Source organism: Muscardinus avellanarius, assembly GCF_963383645.1.
Source record: "Muscardinus avellanarius genome assembly, chromosome: 3".
Lineage (NCBI taxonomy): Eukaryota > Metazoa > Chordata > Mammalia > Rodentia > Gliridae > Muscardinus > Muscardinus avellanarius.
Window position 1 is genome coordinate 129,067,025 of NC_137788.1, and position 22,951 is coordinate 129,089,975.

The following is a 22,951-nucleotide window of genomic DNA, read 5'->3' on the forward strand; positions in this document are numbered from 1 at the left end:
TTATTTATTGGACACCCTCCATGTTCTACATATTATGTTAGAAATAAAGGAAACCAGACAGACTTGTTTGCTGCTTTTATGGACCTCCGAGGGGAAGACAGACATTAAACAAATAATTACATGCATCAAGAATGTTTTATAAAGGCAGTGCGGGGCAGTCAAGGGCATCACACTCTGGGAGGTAACCTGGGGGTGAAGCAGGGTCAGGAAAGACCTCTCTGGAGGAAGTGATGTTTAAACTAAGGTGTAGGAGATTATGAAACAGTTTTAGAGAGGATGGGGAAAAGGAACATTGCATACTTGTATAAAAGACAGCGTGAGTGGGAGCATGCTCCATGGTCAAATGAAGGCCTGTGGAAACTAAATGAGAGTAAAGGGAAACTGAGAAGGTTGGTTGAGCCTTAAAGATAAATAGGCTTGCAGGAGAAGGGTGGAAAAGCTTTAGCAAAGGTTAGATATTATTGTTTACCCTCCCCTCGTTACATCTGTGGTAACTGGTATCTACTTCATGGTGGCAATTCTCATGAGTTTTCGCATCTTCCTTTACAGAAAAGCATCATTTTTTTTTTTTCCAGTTTTACAGGCGAGGAAAAGGCTTGGGAGGACTAGAAACACTTGCTAAGGTTGGTCATCAAATAGTGGCAAAGCTAAGATTTGAACTCATGCTTACTTGGCTTCCTAGGTGGCTCACTTTCCACATCACTACCCTAACAGGTTCATGGTTTGCTATAACAGCAAGCAAACTCAATTTGGAAAGCAACAGTAATTTGGACTGAGGAAATAGAAATATTACTGGAGAAAAGGGTGGGCTGGGATACCCCAGGTGGGTGGCCACGTGTAAACGGAGGACTGCTGGGGTAGGAGAGCAGAAAGTGACCAAGGAGGTGATCTTGGGTTGTTCCGGGACTGCATTTTAGTAGAGTGCTTTGCTCTAACCACTGTCCATTTGGTTAATCATTTCTCGACCTTCCTTCTTCCCCTGCCTGGCCCACAGGATTGCCAAATCAATCTTCCTCCTCCCCTTGCTTGCCTTCTGGCCTTGTGCCTCCTTCACTGGTTTTACAAGGAGCCCTAACACTGAGGCAAGATTTGTAATAGCCCCGGATGCTGTCAAGGCTCTGCCCCACCCCACTCCCCAGATTCTGCACCTGCAAAAGGGCTTTTGGTGTTGCGAGGCTAAAACAAGAAAAAGTGTCTGACCCCGAAGTCAGTGATCAATTAATAACAGGGGCCTCCTGATGTTTATTTCACTATTTTGTTTTGTACTGGGGATTGAACCCAGGGGTGTCCCACCTCTGAGTTACACCCTTAGACCCCTTTTTATTTTGAAACAGGGACTCACTAAATTGCTGACCCTACAGTCCCTGCTTCCCAAGTACAGGGATTACGCCACCACCCCCGTCTGTTTATTTCACTTAAACTTCCAGTGGTGAGCAAATAGAGTCCCACGACGTCACGCAGAGAGCAGTGGGTTTGAACTCAGGTTCTTGGGAGCCCCGCGGGCCCAGCCAAGCAACATCCAGATGGCCGCTAAGGCCACGTGTTCAGAACCCAGAAAGGGTTCTGCATCGCACCTGCCTCACAGCGCTAAACACTGATTCAGGACGGCTCTGGCACCCACGAAGCCCACGGGCCAACCCGGGGCCAGACCCTTCATCTCGCAAAGCTTGTTTCTTCCCGGGTAAAATGGGGGCCACAGCGCCTGTCAGCCCGCGTGGTTTATATTTTCTTCCTCTCACTTCTCAAGGTAGCGAGATTCTCTACCGCGCAGTCGCGCAGTCGCGCCGCCACACAGCACACAGGATCGAGTCTCCACCGACAGACCCCAGTAAAGGCAGCGGACCCGACCCGCTGGCGGGGACGGGGTGCTCCAACCTCGGTCGGGTCGGGGAAGTCGCGGCCGCCGGGGCAGGGGGAGTTGGGAAATTCACTGGCGAGCGCCCGCGCGAGCGCCGCCAGACTGCGTCCGCAGCCGGTGCGCGCCGGGACCCCACCCACCAGGCGGGGCGGGTCCGGACTGGGGGCGGGGCCTGTCGTCCGGGCGGGGCCTGTCTGGGGGCGTGACCGGAGCGACAGGGCGGGGCCTACGCGGCGGGGCGGGGCCGGTCTGGGAAGGCGGAAGCCTCTGTTCAGAGGCGGCGACAGAACCCGGATCCTGGAGTCCCGCGGTCTTCGGAGTGGGGTGCCGGGAGACGGCGGGCGGGAAAACCTGGCGCCCGGAAGCCCTTGCTTTCTTTGACGCAAGGGCTCGGAACGCAGCCGCCGACTGCCGAGCGCCCGGCGAGGAGCGACCCCAGACGGAGCCTCCGGCTTCCCTCCGCGCCCACCCCGCTCGGCGCCGGCGTCTCGGTCCTCCCTGCCCCTGGTCCTCGTGGCCATGGAGTGTCCGCACCTCAGCTCCAGCGTCTGCATCGCTCCCGACTCGGCCAAGTTCCCCAACGGCTCCCCGTCGTCCTGGTGCTGCAGCGGTGAGTGCGGCGGGCGGCGCGCACCCGAGGCCCCGGCTCCGCGGGCCTGCCGTCTAAGGGCCGCGGCGGGCGCCCGGGAGGCGGCGCGGGCGGGCGCGGGCGCAGCGGCGGCGGCTCCTTTGTTTCCCGCGGCCCGACGGCGGGGCGGGCCAGGGGAGGCCGCGGGGTCGCGGGGCCGCGGCGGGCGGGGACCCGGGGACCGGCCGGCGCCCCCGCCTCGCCCCGCCCCGCGCCGTGCGGGCTGGGGCCGGGGCCGGGCGGGCCGGGCGGGCGGCGGGCACCGCACGTGCGGCGGGGCCGGGCTCGCGAGCCCCGCGGGCTGGACGGGAGGCGGCCCTCCCGGCGCAGCTTTGTCTGGGCGGCCTGCGGGCCCGCGGAGCTCCGAGGCCGGGCGCTCGGGGCGCGGGAGCGGGGGTCGGGGCCCCGCAGCCCGGGAGGGTGAAGTTGGAAACCGGCGGTGGGCTCAGAGCTCCGGCCGGCAGCTGCGTCCGGAGGGCGGCTCGAGTTTGCCTTTCCAAGACTGTTTGGAGACAGTCTTCTGGGGCGTCTGGAATCGCGTTGGGATTCTCGAGTTGGTGTGCCGGGGATCAGTTACTAGGTTTCTGTCATGCTTTCGGGTAGCGTACGCATCTTAAGTCCTTCTGCCGGCCCCCTGGAAGCCCCGAGCCCTCTCATTGTCTGCCTATCGACTTCTTAGGATCCTACCGGCCACCCGGCTTTGCTTACTTCCTGGTAGGGCCCTGGTGCCGCCGCTATTCTTTTGTTTATTAGCTTCGAGAGGATCAGTGGTAGCTAGGATTGTAGTGTAAATTTTGCATTTTTGCACTACAGAAATCTCGAGTTCTTGTGGAGAAATAAGGGAAAAACGAGGGTACGATTTAGCTGTGTGGCATTTCTCATTGTGGGTTGGAGCTGGGAAGATGGTTCAGAGAATGAACTCTTTTGACAGGCTGCTTCCCCCCCCCCCCTTTTGACAGGTTATTTCTTAAAGGATGATTATGTTCTTGAGGACAAGGATAGGTAGTGCCACAAAGAAAAATGTGCTCTAGGGTAAGGAACAGACACAACTGCAGTTTCCTGGCGCTCTCAGACGGTTGATGTTTTGTTTGCTATTGTAAAGTTAGGTATTTTCTGCATGAAGCCTTTAAAAATTAACCAGTTTATTGGTTTCACGGTGTAGTATTGTAGTTCTTTCCTGAGGATGCAGAAACTTGTATAAATTAGTCCTTAGTCCTTACCTATAAATGTATCTTCAGCAGTTTATGTTGAATATGGAACAAGAAAGTATATCACGTTGCGGTACAAATTGATTAGTGGTACATTAGCTATAGCTGTGGTGCTATAACTGTAGCTTTTTTTTTTTTTTCGAAAAAGAGATTTGAACTGAAGTAAACGCTAAGGAAGGCATACCTCACAAGGAATGGGGCAGATTACTCTTGCTTATCTATAGTGAACTACAGGAATACAAAGTGGAAAATTAGCACGCCTCTGGCTTTTTGTAGGTAAAATCACATCAAACTGAAAAATGGCTTCATGGTGCACATGTATCTAAAAAAAGACAAGAATTATGCAAGTAGCTGATATCTTGTTATGAGTCAGTCTTGCCTGTCAGGGAGTCCACTTGTCTGTGGAATAGAGATGCGAAAATCAAGCATCACTTGAAGAACTTAGTACATTAAAATGGAGTATAACTGAGACATAACAAGAACAAACTAGTATGCTTAGCCCTAAGGGAGGGGTGACTTCCATCCATGGGGTAGGATGGCATCCTTGCGTCTTGCAACAAAATTTGCCTCTGACAGGGTTTTGCAAGGGTGGTTCTAGTCACTTGCTTGGATTTGTAGAACTAATAAAGCTAGTTTTACAGCTTTGTACAGGTTTTTTTTTTTTTTTTCTTCTGTCCATACTTTGAATTGAACCCACTTCATCTGGGCGTCCTGTGTTAGCCTGTTGGCGTCCATTTGTTGATTTAATCTAGTGTTATTGTATTATCCTCGATCTTGTTCTTGCCTGCCTCTTGTTTCAGTGATTAAGTGATTGGTAAATCTGTGAGTCCTTAACTAACTCATCTTGGAGTGGTATGTGTTCTGGTATATCTTTTCTCCAATACTCTTGAATTTTATTCATTTACTTTTTTTGATAGGGGACTGGAAGGATGGCCAGTGTGTTGAATGATGCTGTGACTGAGTATTGAGTCTAATTATGTTCTTATTAAGGAGAGGAAAATCCCTGTTTTGGCACTGGGACAATAAAAGTAATGCTCTTGACTTGTTTTCTTTGAGAGTTTGCAATTATACCCAAGTGAGACAGCCAAGCAAATTGCAAAAGACCAACATCCTAGACTCTACTGGCTAGCACTGCATTCTTGGACAGCTTTGTTTCCTTTGAGTATAATTTTATTATGTTATCTGTGAAAAAGGGTAATACTTTGCATTTACCTCACAGGTTGCTGTTAAGTTGAACAGGTGTGTGGTGTGTGTGTGTGTGTGTGTGTGTAAACTTTCAGAAACTGTTATACAGTATCCAAAGTAATAGGTGGAATTACAGGTCTGAACATCTAAAGCCCATTAAATGGAGCCCAGAACAGATTGGCTTTATGTTGAATTATGCATTATAAGAAGATAAGAAATTTGGGCCAGGCCTGGTGGCACACACTTGTAATCCCTGTGCTTGGGAGGCAGAGACAGGAGGATGGCGGAGGCCATCCGTGCTGGCTTACGAGACCCTGTTTTTAAAAGAAGAAGAAGAAGAAGAAGAGGAGGAGGAGGAGGAGGAGGAGGAGGAGGAGGAGGAGGAGGAGGAGGAGGAGGAGGAAACAAAGCTCAACAAGATTAGGGAGTAAGAAGTAATTATACTTCTAAATTACCTTGAGCTTCTTATCTGTTGAAGGAACAGTATGTTAGGTCATATAATTGTCTACTACAACTTTATAACAAAAAGTACTCCCACTTTTTATTCTCAGCTCTTAAAATTTTTGTATAAAACTTTGGTTATGTGGCTTATATCTATTGATATTATCATATTAGAAATTAAAACAAAAAGATTAAAATATGTCTTCATTTACTTACAAGTAACAATAATAGATCCAGTGCCTGCTGACGTAACTGACAGTTATGTAAATTTTGTTTGTTTGTTTGTTTTGGTGGTGCTGGGGATGGAACCCAGGGGCCATCTAACCTCCGGGCTACACTCCCAGACCTGTTTTATATTTTATTTGGAAACGGTCTCTTAAGCCAGCTGAGGCTGGCTTCGAACCTGCATGATTCACCTGCCTCAGCCTCCCAACTGGGGGGACTACAAGCGTGCGCCACCACGCCCAGCTATGTAAAATGTTTTAAAAAAATTTAGAAGACTGGTGGAATTATTTTACATTTTTGTAACTTTTTGTTTAACTTAATAGAAGATAGCTGTATTCTCTGCTTCTGCATTCTGTGCTTAGATATCACAATTTAATGATGTAACTTCTGGAAAACTCCATTGCATGCTCCTGAGACAGTATACATTATGAAACGTTTTGACATTCTGTATCCCCTGAAAGGATCTTGGAAACTCTCAAGGGTTCAGAACCATGCTTTGAGAACCCATTAATGTATGCAATCATTGTAATAGTTAAGGATTCCTATACTTAATTAGTATGACTTTAAAAAATTAGAAAAATTCATCCTTAAGGCTTTAAGGCTGGCAACATTTATGCCTTTGTACAGACTTGGAATTTTTAAAATGTATTAGTTGTGAAACAGATGGTGGGTAGTAGTAGCGGTAGTCCTTTGCTCTTAAAAAAAAAATTGCAGTCTAATTTAGTTGGGGATGAGACAGGAAGATAAATCCATGTTGTGGTTTAAGGTAAATGTTGAAAATAGTAAACTTCTAATAAGGTAAAAGTTGATTTATGTCTAATCACTGCTAAAGGCATCCTACTTTTAAATGAACTTTTAGATTAAAAAAAATAGGACATTCTCTTGCCTTTGTTATTTACACATACCAGATGTTATTTTCAGAAGCTGGAGACTTGGGCATTCCTTATTTTTGTGGGTGAAAGAGTTTAATCAGTGGCAAAAGACATGACTTTTTTTGTGTATGTTACTGGGGATGGAATCCAGGGGCATTCTACCTCTGAGGTACACCCCCAGCCCTATTTTTTATTCTTTATTTGGAAATAGGGTCTCACTGAATTGCAAAAGCCCTCACTAAGTAGCTGAGGCTGGTCGCAAACCTGGATCCTCCTGTCTCAACCTCCCAAATGCTGGGATTATAAGCGTGCACCACCATGCTCGGCTGACATAACTTTTTTTTTTTTTTTTTTTTAAGAATTCCCTGAACACAACTTTTTTGTTTGTTTGTTTTTGGTGGTACTGGGGGTGAAAACCGGGGTGGAAACCAGGGGCTTTTCTGCCCCCAGGCTATACTCCTAGACCTATTTTATACTTTATTTAGAAACAGGGTCTCACTAAGTTGCTGAGAGCCTAAGTAGCTGAGGCTGGCTTTGAACCTCCTGTCTCAGCCTCCCAAGCACTGGGATTACAAGCATGCCTCACCACTCCTGGCACAACACAACTGTTATAAAAACTAAGGCAAGCCATAGACCAAGCATTGGACTTCAATGGTATAGGTTTAAAAAAGTCAGTTAAATCACATATTTTAATAACAAAGGCATAAGAATTTTCCTCTTATTAATTCTTCTAAGAGTTAGAGTGCCTCTTTTAAGATTCCAATACATATGTGTCACCTTATTACTCTGCTCAGGAAACTAAGTGTAGGTCAAAGTAAATGTTCTGCAGTTTGAAGTGCATATTGGAGATATTTATTTGATCTACTCAGTAGAATGAAGTGCTGATTATTAGTTCTTTGTCAATAGTAATGAATTTATAATGGATTGATCAGCTGATGATAAAGATACGTCACCTTAATGGAGTGATTATTTTGTATTTCTCACAAACTACATTTAAAGAAGTAAATAGTTTGTTCATTGGACTAAATTTTCTAGATACAATCAGGCATTTTGTTCATTAAGTCAAATGCATTTATGGGTGTGTGTGTGTGTGTGTGTGTGTGTGTGTGTGTGTGTTGAACCCAGGGTCATTCTACCTCTGAGTAATACCCCTAACCCTATTTTATTTTTTATTTTGAAACAGGGTCTCATGTTGCGCAGAGCCTCACTAAATTGCTGACGCTGTAGTCCTCCTACTAAGTTACTAAGGTTGGCTTTGAACCTATGATCCTTCTATCTCAACCTCCCAAATACTGGGATTACAAGCCTGTGCCAGCTGGGCGTGGCGGCGCACACTTGTAATCTCAGCGCTTGGGAAGCTGACAGGAGGATCACACAGGTTCGAAGCCAGTCTCAGCTACTGAGTGAGGCTCTCAGCAATTTAGTGAGACCCTGTTTCCAAATGAAGTGTAAAATAGGTCTGGGAGTATAGCCCAGAGGTAGAAAAGCCCCTGGGTTCCATTCCTGGTAAAACACACACACACACACACACACACACACACACACACACACACCAAACAAACAAAAAAGCCTGCCACCACATCCAACTGCATTATAAGTTTTTTTTTTTGTGTGTGGTACTTGGGGTGGAACTCAGGGGCTTTTCTACCCCCTGGCTACACTCCCAGACCTACTTTATATTTTATTTGGAAACAGGGTCTCACTAAGTAGCTGTGGCTGGCTTCAACCCTATGTGATCCTCCTGTCTCAGCCTCCCAAGTGCTGTGATTACAAGCGTGCCACACAACGCCCAGTCATTTATAAGTTTTAAGTAACAGTCTATGATGTATTAAGTACTACATTCAGTAAATAGTAGTTTAATGGAAGATTTTTTTCCCCCTACTATGAAGGGATAGAATCCAAGGGAATTCTAGCACTGAGCGACATTCCCAGCCCTTATTTTATACTTTATTTTGAGACAGGTCTCGGTAAGTTGCCCAGGCTGTCTTACAATTTGCTTTTTTCCTGCCTCAGCTTCCTGAGTAGCTGGAATTACAGGTGTATACCACTACTCTGGGATTGAATGAGCTTTATTTTATAAGGTTCCCAAACTTACTTGGCTTATCCTCTCTATTCAGAAGAAAAATGTACTCAGTATCTTCCTGGAAATTTATTGTGGGTGTGTGGAATATTGAACCCATGGACATTCTACCTCTGAGCCACACCTTAGGCATTTATTTATTTACTTACTTATGTATTTTGCAGTCCTGAGGCTGGAACCCAGAGGCATTCTACCTCTGAGCTACACCCTTGCCCTATTTTTTTATTCTTTATTTTGAAATAGGATCTTACTGAGTTACAAAGGGCCTCACTAAGTAGCTGAGGCTGTCTGAGAACCGTGATCCTCCTGTCTCAGCCTCCCAAATGCTGGGATTACAAGTGTGTGCCACTACACCTGGCTATTTTTTATTTTAAAACAGGCTCTTACTAAGTTACTGTACACTGGTCTCAAGTCTCTAATCCTCCTGTCATAGCTTCCCAAGTACTGAGATTACAGGTGTGTGCCACCCACAGTGGGTGAAATCTATTTTCTTTAAACAAATAAACATAAAATGACAAATTTGTGTTATTTTATGTCTTATTCCAGCACCACCCCCCCCTCCGCAGAGGGCAGTATTGCCTACTCTGGTAAGCTGTGTCTTAGATCATGGCTGGAATGGTCTTAAACTTTATGTTGAATATACATTCAAATTAAGTGAGTTTATCCTAGAATGTTTTCACCAGTTCTCACTTCTAGCATTTTAGCTACCACATTTTGGCTGGACTGTAAGCAAATAGTCATTTGTGATGTTTTTACCACATTAATTTGTAGTCTTTTGACATTCTGTGTTTATAGATGGGCAGGTGGACATTTTAGTTGTAAAGCAATTTTCCTCTTTACTGGAATATAAAAGATTAGTTTTGGATTCTTCCAACTAGAGTAGAAATACTTATGATTTTATAGGGTTTGCAGCTCAGTATGACCAATGAGTAGTTTGTGGCTCCATGAGTGATTTAAATTCCTATTTTAAAATTTAATTGAGTCTCTTTTCCTTCAAGGAGTAATTTACATGTATATTTACCCTTAGTCTGCTTTTTTTTTTTTTAGCATTTCTCTCTTTTTAAACCTTATTTTATATATATTTTTTTCTTTTTTTGGGGGAAAAAAAAGGTCTTTGGCTAAACTGCAGTTTCCAACATACCTACATACAGGTTTTATATTCAACATAGGCAGTGGAATAGATCTAGTGGGTAGCTTTTCAGTGTTTGAGATGGAAAATATATACTGTGTAATCTGTTTTAATGTTTTTTGTTTATTCATGTCCTCCTCAGACAGGAGAGCAACTGAATTAATTCTAGGTGTTTTAAGAGCTTTCCTGGACAGATGGTTTAAAAGGAAGTACTTTGATAGATTCTCAGTGGGGGCTAGTACTTTTTGGAGAGTGTACTTGTGATGAAGCTTACCTTGATTGACAGTTTAGAATGCTGTAAATAGCATTAACTACAGTAACAGCTTGTTCATCTTACCTAGAATTGTCTTGTGCCAAGAGCTCTCAAACTGCTTTGAGGTTTCTGCATAATTGTTTTGAGATTGTAGGTAAGCCTGGATATTTTTGAGGCTGAAAGAAAATTTACCTAAAAGTTCATGGCAATCAAATTTAAAATCTTTTGGGGTTGTTAAATGGACTTTGGCTTAGAAACTTGTAAATAGAGATCTTTTTAACTATTGTGAGTCTGCAGATGTTATTATCTATAGTAATTCCAGATGTTTTCTCATTAATTTTACTGAGTAGGAGGAGAACTGAGAACAACATAAAGTAACTTCAAAGCAGTTTGCTAGTATTTAATCTTGAGTAATTTAATTAACTACTCATCCTTGTAGTTTTTCCTGTTTTGTAGATTATGAAACTGAAACAAAGGTTCAGAGTTGCTTAAGATGCTCATGAGTATTAAAGATAGCCCAAAGCTTTGGGCTATCTTTAATACTCATGAGCTTAAACTCAAATACCATTCAGACTTTTAACTTGACTTTTAATTTTTTTATATTTATGTATTTATTTATTTATGGGTCTGGGGGATAGAACCCAGAGGCATTTGACCTCTGAGCTACACACCCTGCCCAATTTTTAATTCTTTAATTTAAAACTGGGTCTCAGCTGAGTTGCAGAGGGCCTCACTAAGTAGCTGAGGCTGTCCGCGAACCGCGATCCTCAGGTTTCAGCCTCCCGAATGCTGGGATTACAAGCGTGCGCCACCACGCCCAGCTAAACTTGACTTTTTAAAAGCAAGGTCTTTATCTTCATATTCAGTAACTTGGTGCTTGATAATCTAAGGGATTTAAAGTGGTTGGAAACATATATGAAATAATCATACTTTGAAGATTTTTTGACATGAAAATACATTTAAATTTTCATATCTTAAATACTACTTTTAAAATTTGATACCTGACTCCCCTAATCCAATTTATTGATGAAAATGCTGACAAGTTAGAACAAAGATTTGGCAATACAAATGGGAAGAAAACAAACTGTTTTGAATGTCAACTTCCATTATACTCAAATCTAATTTTTTTGACTGAAATTCATGTTACTTTAGTTCAGGCATGATAAACCAGCCTCCTCAATGTAGTTATGGATTAGCTTTTGTGTGTGTGTGTGTGTGTGGGGGGGTACTGGATGTCTTCTTTGGTTAAGCTACAGTTTCCAACATACCTATATACAGGTTATGTGCAGTTTAACCTATACTCCCAGACCTATTTTTTTAAATATTTTATTTGGAAACAGGGTCTCACTAAATTGCTGAGACCCTCTCTAGCTGAGGCTGGCTTTGAACCTGCGCAGTCCTCCTGTCTCAGCTTCCCAAGTGCAGCTTTTGGTTATTTAACAAGTCTGGTTCAGTTGAGCCCCTCCCCAGTTTTTAAATTTTATTTCTGGTAGAGTAGATTCTTCTTGGAGATGATTTGTTGTTGGGAGGATGAGAGCGAAAAGGTATGAAATTTTTGCTTTTCCCTTTAGTAGCTTAGAGGTTATTTGAAATCTGCTTTTAGGCAAAATACTTTGTTGATTTCGTTTACTTATATCCTAAGATTTTCCAATTGTAATTCCTGTAAAAGTTAATTATAATCTTTAGATTGTACAGCTTAAAACAGATTTCTCCCTCTTATGATATACTCTAAGGTATGTATGTGTGCTACATGAGATGCATAAAATTCAGATGAGTTTAAGGAGGCAATTTCAGTTTTTTGTTTGGCATTGGGGATTGAACCCAGAGTTTCTACCACTAAGTGACACCACCAGACCCTTTTTTTTTTTGGTACTGAAGGTTGAACCCAGAGGCATTCTACCTCTGAGCTATACCCCCGCCTTCCCCCTTTTTTGTGTGATACTGGAGATAGAACCCAGGGGCTTTCTACCTCTGGGCTACACTCCCAGACTTATTTTTTAATATTTTATTTGGAAACAGGGTCTCACTAAGTTGCTGAGAGCCTCACTAAGTAGCTGAGACTGGCTTTGAACCTGTGGGATCCTCCTGTCTCAGCCTCCCAAAGTACTGGGATTACAAGTTTGCGCCACCATGCCCCACCCCCAGCCCCACCCCTTTTTTATAATTTGAAACAGGGTCTCACTAAGTTGCTGGGGTAGTCTTCCTACAATCCTATCTCAGCTTCCCAAGTACTGGGATTACAGGCTTGTTGCCACCAAGCCCAGCAAGCTCCCAAAGACTTTTTATTTTTACACTGAAATGGAGTCTCTACATTGTTGAGACTCCATTTCAACAATGTGACCTTCCTCTCTTGGCCTCCCAAGTACTAGGATTACTGGCATATACCACTGTACTCAGCTCAATTTCAAGTTTTGAAAACTATTAAAATTAAACTTGAACATTGAAAAATGAAGTGTGCCATAGTCTTGTTCGTGTCAGGTAGATGCTTTACAATTAGTAAATGCTAGCTTATTTAGTTTTACAAAATTAGTTTTTCCTTTGAGGGGAGAATGGTTTATTTTAAAAATAAACCGGCATATATCTTTTAAAAGATATTTTAACCAACCAGATATTATCTGGAGACTCTGTACTCTGCTTTAGGATTGAAACTCTCAGTGAGCTGTTTTCTGTTCTTGAGTAGATGTTCTGTCTTATTTTTTTGTCATTGTTCTAGCTGGGTTTAAGATTGTCCTTCTTGTAGAAATCTGCTTGCTTGTTGATCCTTGACCAGCTCTGAAGAATTTTAACTTTAAGGACTGTTCTTGTACTGTCTCATCATCAGGAGGAACAAGGTGGCAATTAACCGTCGTATTCTTGCAGGTTTGAGTTAGGTTGGTTCATTCATGCTGGCCAAGCTCTGGTTTTGTTTTTTAAATAATAGATTGTCCATTCCTTTGTTTTGAACTTTGTTACACAATATTGGGATGTTAATATTTTGATAATTTTTGACCATCAAGTTGAATTTTCTAGGAAACAAATTTCTATAATGGAATGTTTCCCTGTGATGTTAGAAAAATGTTCTAACAGGACATTACTTTTAAAAAGAACTACTGCTGGGCTTGTTGGCCGTACCCTTGGAATCCCAGCATTCCGGCGGCTGAGACAGGAGGATTGTGGTTTGCTGCCAGCCTCAGCTACCTAGTGAGGACCTTTGCAACTCAGTGAGACCCTGTTTCAAAATAAAGAATAAAAAACAGGGCTGGGGGTTTAGAATGTCCCTGGGTTCTATCCCGAGTACTGCAAAAAGAGCTACAACTTAGAGAACATGGCAGTTTTTAATTTTAGTTTCACCCAGTAAAATAGCTTTTGATTTAATTGAGATCAACTCTCATTTCAATGTGATTTAATTTGGATGTTAATAGTGAGAAAGTTCAGCATTTTGGAGAAATTTCTCTAATAACAACTAAGGGATCAAGCTCTACCTTTTATGTGTGAAATAGCTGCCAGAGTGATGAGAATTTAATTTTGAGAGCTTTAATTTCATTAGTTTTATTCTGTTCATTTTGAATGTTTTATTTCTATATCGTTATATTAGAGTTTCATTTAAAAAACTTTTCAGAAACCAGGTGTGGTGGCGCAGGTTTGTAATCCTAGTACTTGGGAGGTGGAGACAGCAGGAGGATTGCAGGTTAGTGGCCAGCCTCAGCTACTTAGTGAAGCCTTCTACAATTTAGTGAGACCCTGTTTCAAAATAAGGAATAAAAAATAGGGCTGGGGGTATAGCTTAGAGGTAGAAATGCCCCTGAGTTCCATCCCTTGTACTGGGGAAAAAGAGTCTCCCCCCCCCCCCCCCAGGCCTTTTACATTTTTAAAATTTTTAAATTTAATTTTTTTTTTTTTTTTTTGGTGGTACCGGGGTTCCTGGAAACCCTTCTACCTCCGGGCTACACTTCCAGACACCTATTTTTTATATTTTTATTTGGAAACAGGGTCTCTTAAGCCAGCGCGGCTGGCTTTGAACCTGCGCCATCCTCCTGTCTCCGCCTCCCAAGCGGGGGGAGGGGGGGGGATTACAAACGTGCGCCACCATGCCCGGCCTTTTTTAGTATTTAAAGATTTTTTTTGGAGAAATGTGGAACATATTTGAAAGTTATATCTACTGGTTATAAGATTTTTGTTGTTGTTGCACTACTGAGGCTTGAACCCAGGGGCACTGTCCCTCTGAGCTACTCCCCCGGCTCTATTGTTTTCATTCTTTATTTTGAAACAAGGCCTCACTGAATAGCTGAGGCTGGCTGCTAACCTGCAGTCTTCCTGTTTTAGCCTCCCAAGTACTGGGATTAAAAGTGCACATCACCATACCTGTCTCAATTTAATTTTTAAAAGATTAAAGAGTTTGCAAACCCGCCAGTAAATACAAATTGTGCTTTAATGCTAACCTTTATATCATAAGAAACTAGAAAGGGAATTATAAAATACAGATATTAAACCTAGTTCTCTAAGGAAAGTCTGATATTCCTAAGCCTCACTATTTATTTATCAGGAAGAAGTGCTTCCTTAGAATATATACAATGCAATATTTTTTCATATTGTATATACTTTCTTTTGTTTCAAAATAATCCTGTGGTGTTTACACTTATGATTTGATTCATTTCTTTTGTTAGGGCCATTACTGTTTAACAATGGATTTGCCTTCTCAGATTGTTGGCAAAAGCATGGAATTGCATCAGATCTTGCTATATTAAAGAAATGAAATTATTGGATGTCAGAACTTAAGTGATTCTTCATGCCTTTTATTTTCAATTCTCTATGTAATTAGCAACTAGGAGAAGTGATTTTTGAAACAGTAAAAGCTCCTGATAATTTTTCTGTAGCTTTTTGTGTGCCTGATTTTCCAGAGTGAAAACTGACTGATTTTGATTCTGATTTAGTAATCTGCTTTGGCTTTAATGGCTTTGATTCTTTGTTTGGAGGTAGGGCCACAGTTCCAGTATTTAAACTAAAGACTGAGCCAGTAGATACTAGATGTTTTTCATCCAAGTAGGTCTGAACAAGTCTGGGTTTTGATAGAAGGAATAATAACAAATTTGTTTAGTGTATTTTAGTTTTTGAGAATATGTTGTCTCACATTTTTTGTATATAGTTCCTTTTGATGTTGTTCTGTTTTGATTTAAAATTAGAGTAAAATGCTTGAGCCAGTGAGAAGACCAGCCTTACAGATAAGAATTTGCTTCTATGTGGGAAGTCAGCAGGACCAGATGCCCTTTCTTTCCTGGCTCTGTAGGTATCTGGATCTGTTAACATATAGATGACAAATTTTGGCTAGCTTTGAAATTACATTTGCTAGTAGAGAACACATACCATTAGCTCTGCAAATCAGCCTCAAAGTATAGGGAATTTGGTAGGTGCATGGCCCCAAATCACGAACTGCTATTCTAATTTTTATGCTGTGTAATAAATTTTAGACTTTTTCCTCTTTTTTTGGATACTGTTTCCAAATAAAAACGTAAAATCAGAGCCAGGGTGGTGGCGCATTCTTGTAATTCCCGTGCTTGGAAGGCAGAGACAGCAGGATTGTGCAGGTTCGAAGCCAGCTGCGCGGGCTGGCTTAGGAGACCCTGTTTCCAAATAAAAATGTAAAAATAGGTCTGGGAGTGTAGCCCCGAGGTAGAAGGGCTTCCAGGAACCCCAGTACCACCAAAAAAAAAAAAAAAAGTAAAATCAGACTGTGGCCTAGCTTGGAGGTAGAATGCCTTTAGGTTCAATCCCTAGTATAAAAAACAAAATTGCTTTATTTTCTATGTTGTATGCACAAACAAGATATATATAGGGATTGAACCCAAGAGTGTTCTGCCTCTAAGCTACACCAGCTCTATATTTCTTTTTTAAACAGGGTCTTGCTAAGTTGCTAAGGGCCTCACTAATTGCTGAGTCTGGCATCAGTTCATCTGTCTCAGGCACCCAAGTACTAGGATCGCAGGCATGTGCCACCATGCCCATGTGACAGCTATTATAACTTTTCCCTTATCAGCAGTGATTCCTTCGCGTGCCTGTGTGTGTGTGTGTGTGTGTGTGTGTGTGTGTGTGTGTGTGTGTGTGTGTGAGAGAGAGAGAGAGAGAGAGAGAGAGAGAGAGTGGGGGGTATGTGTGTTTGAGAGAGAGAGAGAGAAAGAGAGATGGAGATGCAGGGCATTCTACTTCTGAGCTCTATTCTATTCTGAGTTCTATTTAATTAAATTAATTAATTTTTTGCAGTGCTGGTTTTTTTTTTTTTTTTTTTTTTAAACAGGGCCTCACTAAGTAACTGAGGCTGGCCGCAAACCTGAGCTCTTCCTGTCTCAGCCTCCCAGGCACTGGGATTACAAGTGTGTGCCACCAAGCCTGGCTTCTTTTGTTCGATTTTGATCATTTATATATGTTTATTTATTTATTTTTGTGGGTCTGGGGATGGAACCCAGGGGCGTTTGACCTCTGAGCTATACCCCCTGCCCTATTTAGTATTCTTTTTTGAAACAGGGTCTCACTGAGTTGCAGAGGGCCTCACTAAGTAGCTGAGGCTGTCTCCTAACTGTGATCCTCTGGTCTCAGCCTCTCAAATGCTGGGATTACAAGCGTGTGCCACCACTCCAGGATCAACTTTGAATATATTTTTAAGAGCTCATTTTTTTCTGGCCAGTCCTTTTACATATATCCTGTTGCTGTTTTGCAGTATCTTCTCTTACCATTCCAGGGTTTAGAGTTTAAAGTTTTTTTGTGCTCTTTGTATTTTCTGTTTCCTCTTTCTACAGTGATTCTTTCACTTGGAGCCTTTTTTATTCTTTTTATTTTTTTGTGGTATTGGGGGTGGAACCCAGGGGCTTTCTACCTCCAAGCTACACTCCCAGACTTATTTTTTATATTTTATTTGCAAACAGAGTCTCACTAAGTCGCTGAGAGCCTAAGTAGCTGAGGCTGGCTTTGAGCCTATGTAACCCTCCTGTCTCAGCCTCCCAAGTACTGGGATTACAAGTGTGCGCCACCATGCCAGGCCACTTGGAGGCTTTCTTTAAAAATATGTTTTGTCACCATGCTTGGTGGCTCATGCTTGTAATCCCAGCATTTGGGAGGCTGAGACCGGAGGATCGCAGTTCTTGAACACCCTCAGCTACTTAGCAATGCCCTTCGCAACTCAGTGAGGTCCTGTTTCAAAAACTAAAAAAATTAAAAAACTGGGGCTGGGGGTGTAGCTTGGAGGTACAAAGCCCCTCCATCCCTGGTACTGCAAAAAAAAAAAAAAAAGATAGAGAAAAAATATGTTTTGTCCATTTCTTTTCATATAATAGTGAAACATGTATCTCTCTAAAATGGGTGGTGCTTAGATACAGTGGGCTTCCTGTGAGGTGAGGTGAGGAACAAGCTTCTTCATTGCAGGAAGACACTCAGATGTCTGTGTGGAAAGTTTTTTTTTAAGTGTGGCAGTTTCTAATCTCCCCTCAAGGCTGTCCAGTTGTCTGCTGATATCCTGACCATAGGGCACAGAATGTTCCGTGACTCAGTTGTCCTTATGGGCCTCAGACTACTTGTTTTTAGTGCCATCATCACCCTTCTATGTCCTTGTGCCCAGACCCACCTCCCAGCTATACCCCTTCTCTGTGGGCATTTGGGCTGCAGCTTCCTTTGAGATACTAAGATTGCCATTGGTCCTCAGACTTCCAAAAACCTGTTGAAATCTTTTGTCTGCTTTGGTGGCCTTGCATATTTTCTTTGTTCTGTGCATTTGTGTCTGTTTTATCTCTTTATTGTCACTTTCATGAAATTTTTAGATAAAAGGAAATAAGTGAGAAGTTGGTATGCTTCGAGGTCCACTTGAAAATGAATATAATTTTGAATCTAGTTTGCCCTATCAGAAATGGGTCTTATTAGTTATTGAGTGACTTAAGTCACCAAAATGAAATTTTGTATTAATCTGTTTGAACAAAAGTTCATATTCAAGCTTATATTCTCTGATGAACAGAAAAAATATATGATATTGTTTATATTATTAGAGTTAACAGAAAAAACAGGTAAACCCAAAGATGTTTGCCTGGGAAGTTAAATCACAAGCTCAGCTTTGGATATGTAATCCTGGTAAAGGAACATAGCTGGAAGATGACTTGAACTATTGTAGTTAATAATGCTGTAATTTTTTTTTTTTGATGGTACTGGGGTTCTTGGAAGCCCTTCTACCTCCAAGCTATACTCCCAGACCTATTTTATATTTTTTATTTGGAAACAGGGTCTCTTAAGCTAGCGTGTCTGGCTTAGAACCTACGCAATCCTCCTGTCTCCGCCTCCCAAGCGCGGGAATTACAAGCATGTGCCACCACGCCCAGCATGCTGTAATATTTTTACTAGACTAGTTCATCATCCATTAATGAAGAGAAGTTAGTATAAGATTTATAGGATTCTTTGACTGTATATTGGTAACTTCTGTCCTTGTATTTAGCTTTTTATAGAAGTATGTTCTTAATTTGTAGTAAAGCACACAGTATTTTTAATCTTAAAGTTTAAAAACACATTTAATTCTGATATAATTTCATGCTTAAAGAAACATTGCTAAAAATAGTACAAAAACTTACATATCCTCTTTGCCTAGACTTGCCAGTTAGGATTTTGCCTCATTTCCTATATTACTTACGTATGTGTCCTCTCTTTATATATCCTCCCGATTAATTTGCAGACATAATGTTCCTTTATCCATAAATAGCCCCCCCCAAGAACAAGGACTTTCTTTTTAATAAGCATAAGATATGGTCATATCATGACATTTAATACTCATTCAATAAATAGTATTTGTCTAATGTACATTCCATATTCAGATTTCTTCAGTTGTCTCAATAATTTCTTTCTTTCTCTCTTTTTCTCCTTCCTTCCTTCCTTCCTTCCTTCCTTCCTTCCTTCCTTCCTTCCTTCTTTCTGCAGTACTAGGACTTAAACCCAATTCTACCTCTGAACTATACTCTTAGCCCGACTTTTTATTCTTTATTTCTAAAAAGGACCTCACTTAGTTGTGGATGGCCTCATTAAGTAGCTGAGGCTGGCCACGAACCTGTGATCCTCTTGTCTTAGCCTCTCAAGTACTGGGATTGCAAGTGTACACCACCACACCTGGCACAAAATGTTGATTTTCTAATTCATGTTTCTTCTCTCTATGTTGGCTGGTATTCTGTAAGAATAGGCTTTTCTTTCTCCTCCACTTGTTTTATTTATCTTAGTATGGACTCATAGATTTTTGTGTATTTTTTTGATATTCTGTTATTACTTATTTTGTGGTACTGGGGAGTGAGCCCAGGGCCATTCTACCTCTGAGCTTCACTCCCAGCTGTACTTTTTATTTTTATTTTTAAATAGGGTCTCACTAGGTTGATGTGAGTCTCATTACTTGCTGAAGCTGTCCTTGAACCTGCAGTATTCCTGTCTCAGCTTTCCAAGTACTGGTATTCCAGGCATGTACCTCCATGCCCAGCTTCTGTTATTATTTATTATGAGACTCAAATTGTCTTGGATCTGGCCAGTGGGAACCTCTTTAATGTATAACTGTGCTATGTCCCCATTATTCTTTAAGCCTTTTTTTACTTTCTGGCATTGCAAAATGTTCCAGGTGTATCTTGTACTCAGTCTGCCCCAGCCTTGGAATCAGCCATTTCTCCAAGAAGCCATTCTTTTTGGTTGGGAATAATATTTGTAGACTAAAGTCTCTCAGCAGGCAAGAGCTAAGAAATACAACTAAATAGGCATACTACATATATTTATGTCTTTGTGTATATGTAGCCACGAGTTCAGTATGAAGCATATTGGACTCATGGTTACCTACATTACCTACAGTGCTGTTCAACACCATGGGTCCTATTCCTATGATCTCCCATGTCTGTAATGTCCTTCTCCAACAGTGAGAATACAGTTCCCGTTATCTGCACCATACATACTTATTTGCTCAACTTTATTTTTCATTTATTTATTGCCTAGGCTGGTACCATAGTTTGACTATTATGAATTGTACTGCGTAAACATGGATATGTATGTATTTCTATAATATTCTGACTTTGTTTCCTTCAGGAAGATCTCCAAGAGGGGTGTAGCTGGATCATAGAGTGGTTCTGTTCTCAGTCTTTTGAGGAACTTTCACACCGATTTCCATAGTGGCTATGGTAATTTGCAATCTCACCAAGAGTGTGTAAGAGTTTCTATTTCCCCAAATTCTCACTAGCATTTATTGTTTGTATTGTTATGATGGCTATTCTAACTGGTGTTAGTTGAAATCTTAGTGTTGTTTTGATTTGCATTTTTCTGATTGCTAATGATATAGAATATTTTCATGTTTATTGGCCATTGAAATCTTATTGTATTTTTTTTTTGAGAAGTATCTTCAGATACATTGCCCATTTTCTTGACTGGTTACTTTTTTAATGTTAAGATTTTTTAAAGTTCTTTGTACATTTCAGATGTTAATTCTGTTATCAGAGGAGAAGCTGGTGAAGGTTTTCTCCCATTCTATAGGCTGTCTCTTTAGACTCATAGAGGTTTTCTTTACTGTACTGAAGCTTTTTTTTCTTTTCTTTTTGTTCAGGGGGTGGAACCCAGGGGCTTTTCTACCTCCGGGCTATACTCCCAGACCTATTTTATGTTTTATTTGGAAACAGGGTCTCACTAAGTTGCTGAGAGCCTCACCAAGTAGCTGAGGCTGGCTTTGAACCTGTGTGATCCTCCTGTCTCAGCCTCCCAAGCGTAGGGATTACAAGCGTGCACCACCACACCCAGCTTGTACTGAAGTATGCCTGGCTTTTATTGAAGCTTTTTAAACTAATCCTGTACCATTTATTGATTCTCATTTCTATTTCCTGAGTAATGAGGGTCTTATTGAGGAAGTCTTTACCAGTGCTGTGTTTTGAAGAGTTGGTGCTATGCCCTTTTCTAGTAATTGCCAAGTCTCTGGTCCAGTTTCTAGGTCTTTTATCCATTTTGAGTTTACTTTTGTGCAGAGTAAGAGGTTGGGGGTTAATTCTATTTTTTTACATACGGATAGCCAGTTTCCCCAGCACCATTTGTTGAAAAGGCTATTTTTCTCTAGCATATGTTTTTGGCACTCTTGTCTAAATCAGCTGGCTATAGGCGTGAGGATTTGTTTCTGAATCTTCTATTCCATTGGTCTATATGTCTGTTTTTGTACCAGAACCATGATTTTTTTTTTTAAATTACTATAGCTTTGTAGTATAATTTGAAGTCAGGTCTTGTGATGCCTCCAGAGTGGTTCTTATTGCAAAGAATTGCTTTGGCTATTCTGGGTCTCTTGTTTTTCCATATGAATTTTAGGAATTTTTTTCTAGCTCTGTGAAGAATGATGCTGGTATTTTATAATATTTTACTATAATTATTTTTCTGTCTGGAAAACCTTGAAAATTAGAGGTGGAAATGGCCTTAGGAACATTTTTATTAGTCAAGTAATAATTAACCATATTTTTTGGGTCAAGGTTCATTTTAACTGCATACATACTCATCAGTGCTATTTTACCACCTGAATACTCAGACCTAGCTGTTTCTAGGACTTCTCACTTGTAATTTAAGTTACCTTAGGTTCCTTCATGTGGACCGCTGACTGGCTACTCCTCAGGGTCATAGATTGGCAGGAAGATGAAACAGTTCTGCATAGGGTAGAAATAAGGATTCCAGCATCTACTTTCTCTCAAATGTCTCAGGATTGATGATTATGAACCACATAGACTCAGAGGAACTGCATCCTAAGTTCCCAGATAATGCTTCTGGTCCTCTCAGGTACTTGATGCAACAAGTGGGCATAGGAACAGAAGGGAGATCTCTTCCTGCTGTATTGCTAGGTAACCATATTAAAGACTAGCACAGCTTCCCACCAGAGGGGCCACAGATTGGTTAAATATTATATCTAGGCTGGGTGTGGTGGCTCACGCTTGTAATCCCAGCACTTGGGAGGCTAAGACAGGAGGATTGCACAGGTTTAAAGCCAGCCTCAGCTACTTAGTGAGGCTCTCAGCTACTTAGTGAGACCCTATTTCCAAATAAAGTATAAAATAGGTCTGGAGTATAGCCCAAAGGTAGAAAGCCTCTGGGTTTCACCTCCAATACCACCAAAAATACAAAATAAAAAATAAATATTACATCTGTATTTAAGTAAATGATCTTCTCAGTATAGGGTAGCTGAGCCCCCAAACAGATCACTTCTGGCCCTGAGAAGCTTCTTCAGTTTATGTGCATGTACCGTACAGATGTTATCATTTTCTGGGCATATCCTGACATGGAATAGATTGGGAAGATGGGCTATATAGCACAGTTTCAAAATTAATTTCTAATGTGTTCTAAGAACACCACTCTTAAAAAAAATAAAGTGATAAAGAATAATTGAATTATTTAGGGTAGAAGTTAAAACTTATTGTTTGATAAATAAGCTGTAATATCATAAATCTGGTGTAATGTGAAATCATTCCTATTTACTTCTTAGCTTAAAACAAAAGGAATTAAAATATTTTTATATGACTTGGCCTATAACCTCAATGTTTTGGATACTGGACTTTTTTTTTTTTTTTTTTTGGTGGTACTGGGGTTCCTGGAAGCCCTTCTACCTCCGGGATACACTCCCACGGGCTACACTCCCAGACTTATTTTTTAACCTTTTTCAGTTGGAAACAGGGTCTCCTAAGCCAGCGCGCGTGGCTGGCTTCGGCTGGCTTCGAACCTGCGCCATCCTCCTGTCTCCGCCTCCCAAGCGCGGGGATTACAAGCGTGCGCCACCACGCCCGGCCGGATACTGGACTTTAAAACAGTTCACATTAAGAATTTAGCATCTTCGCTGGGCTTGGTGGCACATGCTTGTAATCCCCACACTTGAGAGGCAGAGACGGGAGGATTGCATGTAGGTTCAAAGCCAGCCTCACCAGTTTAAGAGACCCTGTTTCCAAATAAAAAAAAATATGTAAAAAATAGGTCTGGGAGTGTAGCCCGAAGGTAGAAGGGTTTCCAGGAACCCCAGTACCACCACTTAAAAAAAAAAAAAAAAAAACCGGCCCACTTTTGTAATCCCAGCATTCGGGAGGCTGAGATTGGAGAA

At 41.6% G+C, this 22,951-nt stretch overlaps 1 protein-coding gene across 3 annotated transcripts in view; it reads left to right on the forward strand.

The window, feature by feature from the left end:
* Nucleotides 1-2,377: 2,377 nt before the first annotated feature.
* Nucleotides 2,378-22,951, forward strand: part of USP3 (ubiquitin specific peptidase 3) — a gene marked incomplete at both ends in the record, with an annotated part of 106,393 nt that continues 85,819 nt past the window's right edge. For all 3 annotated transcript variants that reach the window (XM_080692944.1, XM_080692945.1, XM_080692946.1), the window contains one exon: nt 2,378-2,468. In XM_080692944.1, the coding sequence (XP_080549070.1) occupies nt 2,378-2,468 (91 nt within the window). The remainder of the gene's footprint in view (nt 2,469-22,951) is intronic.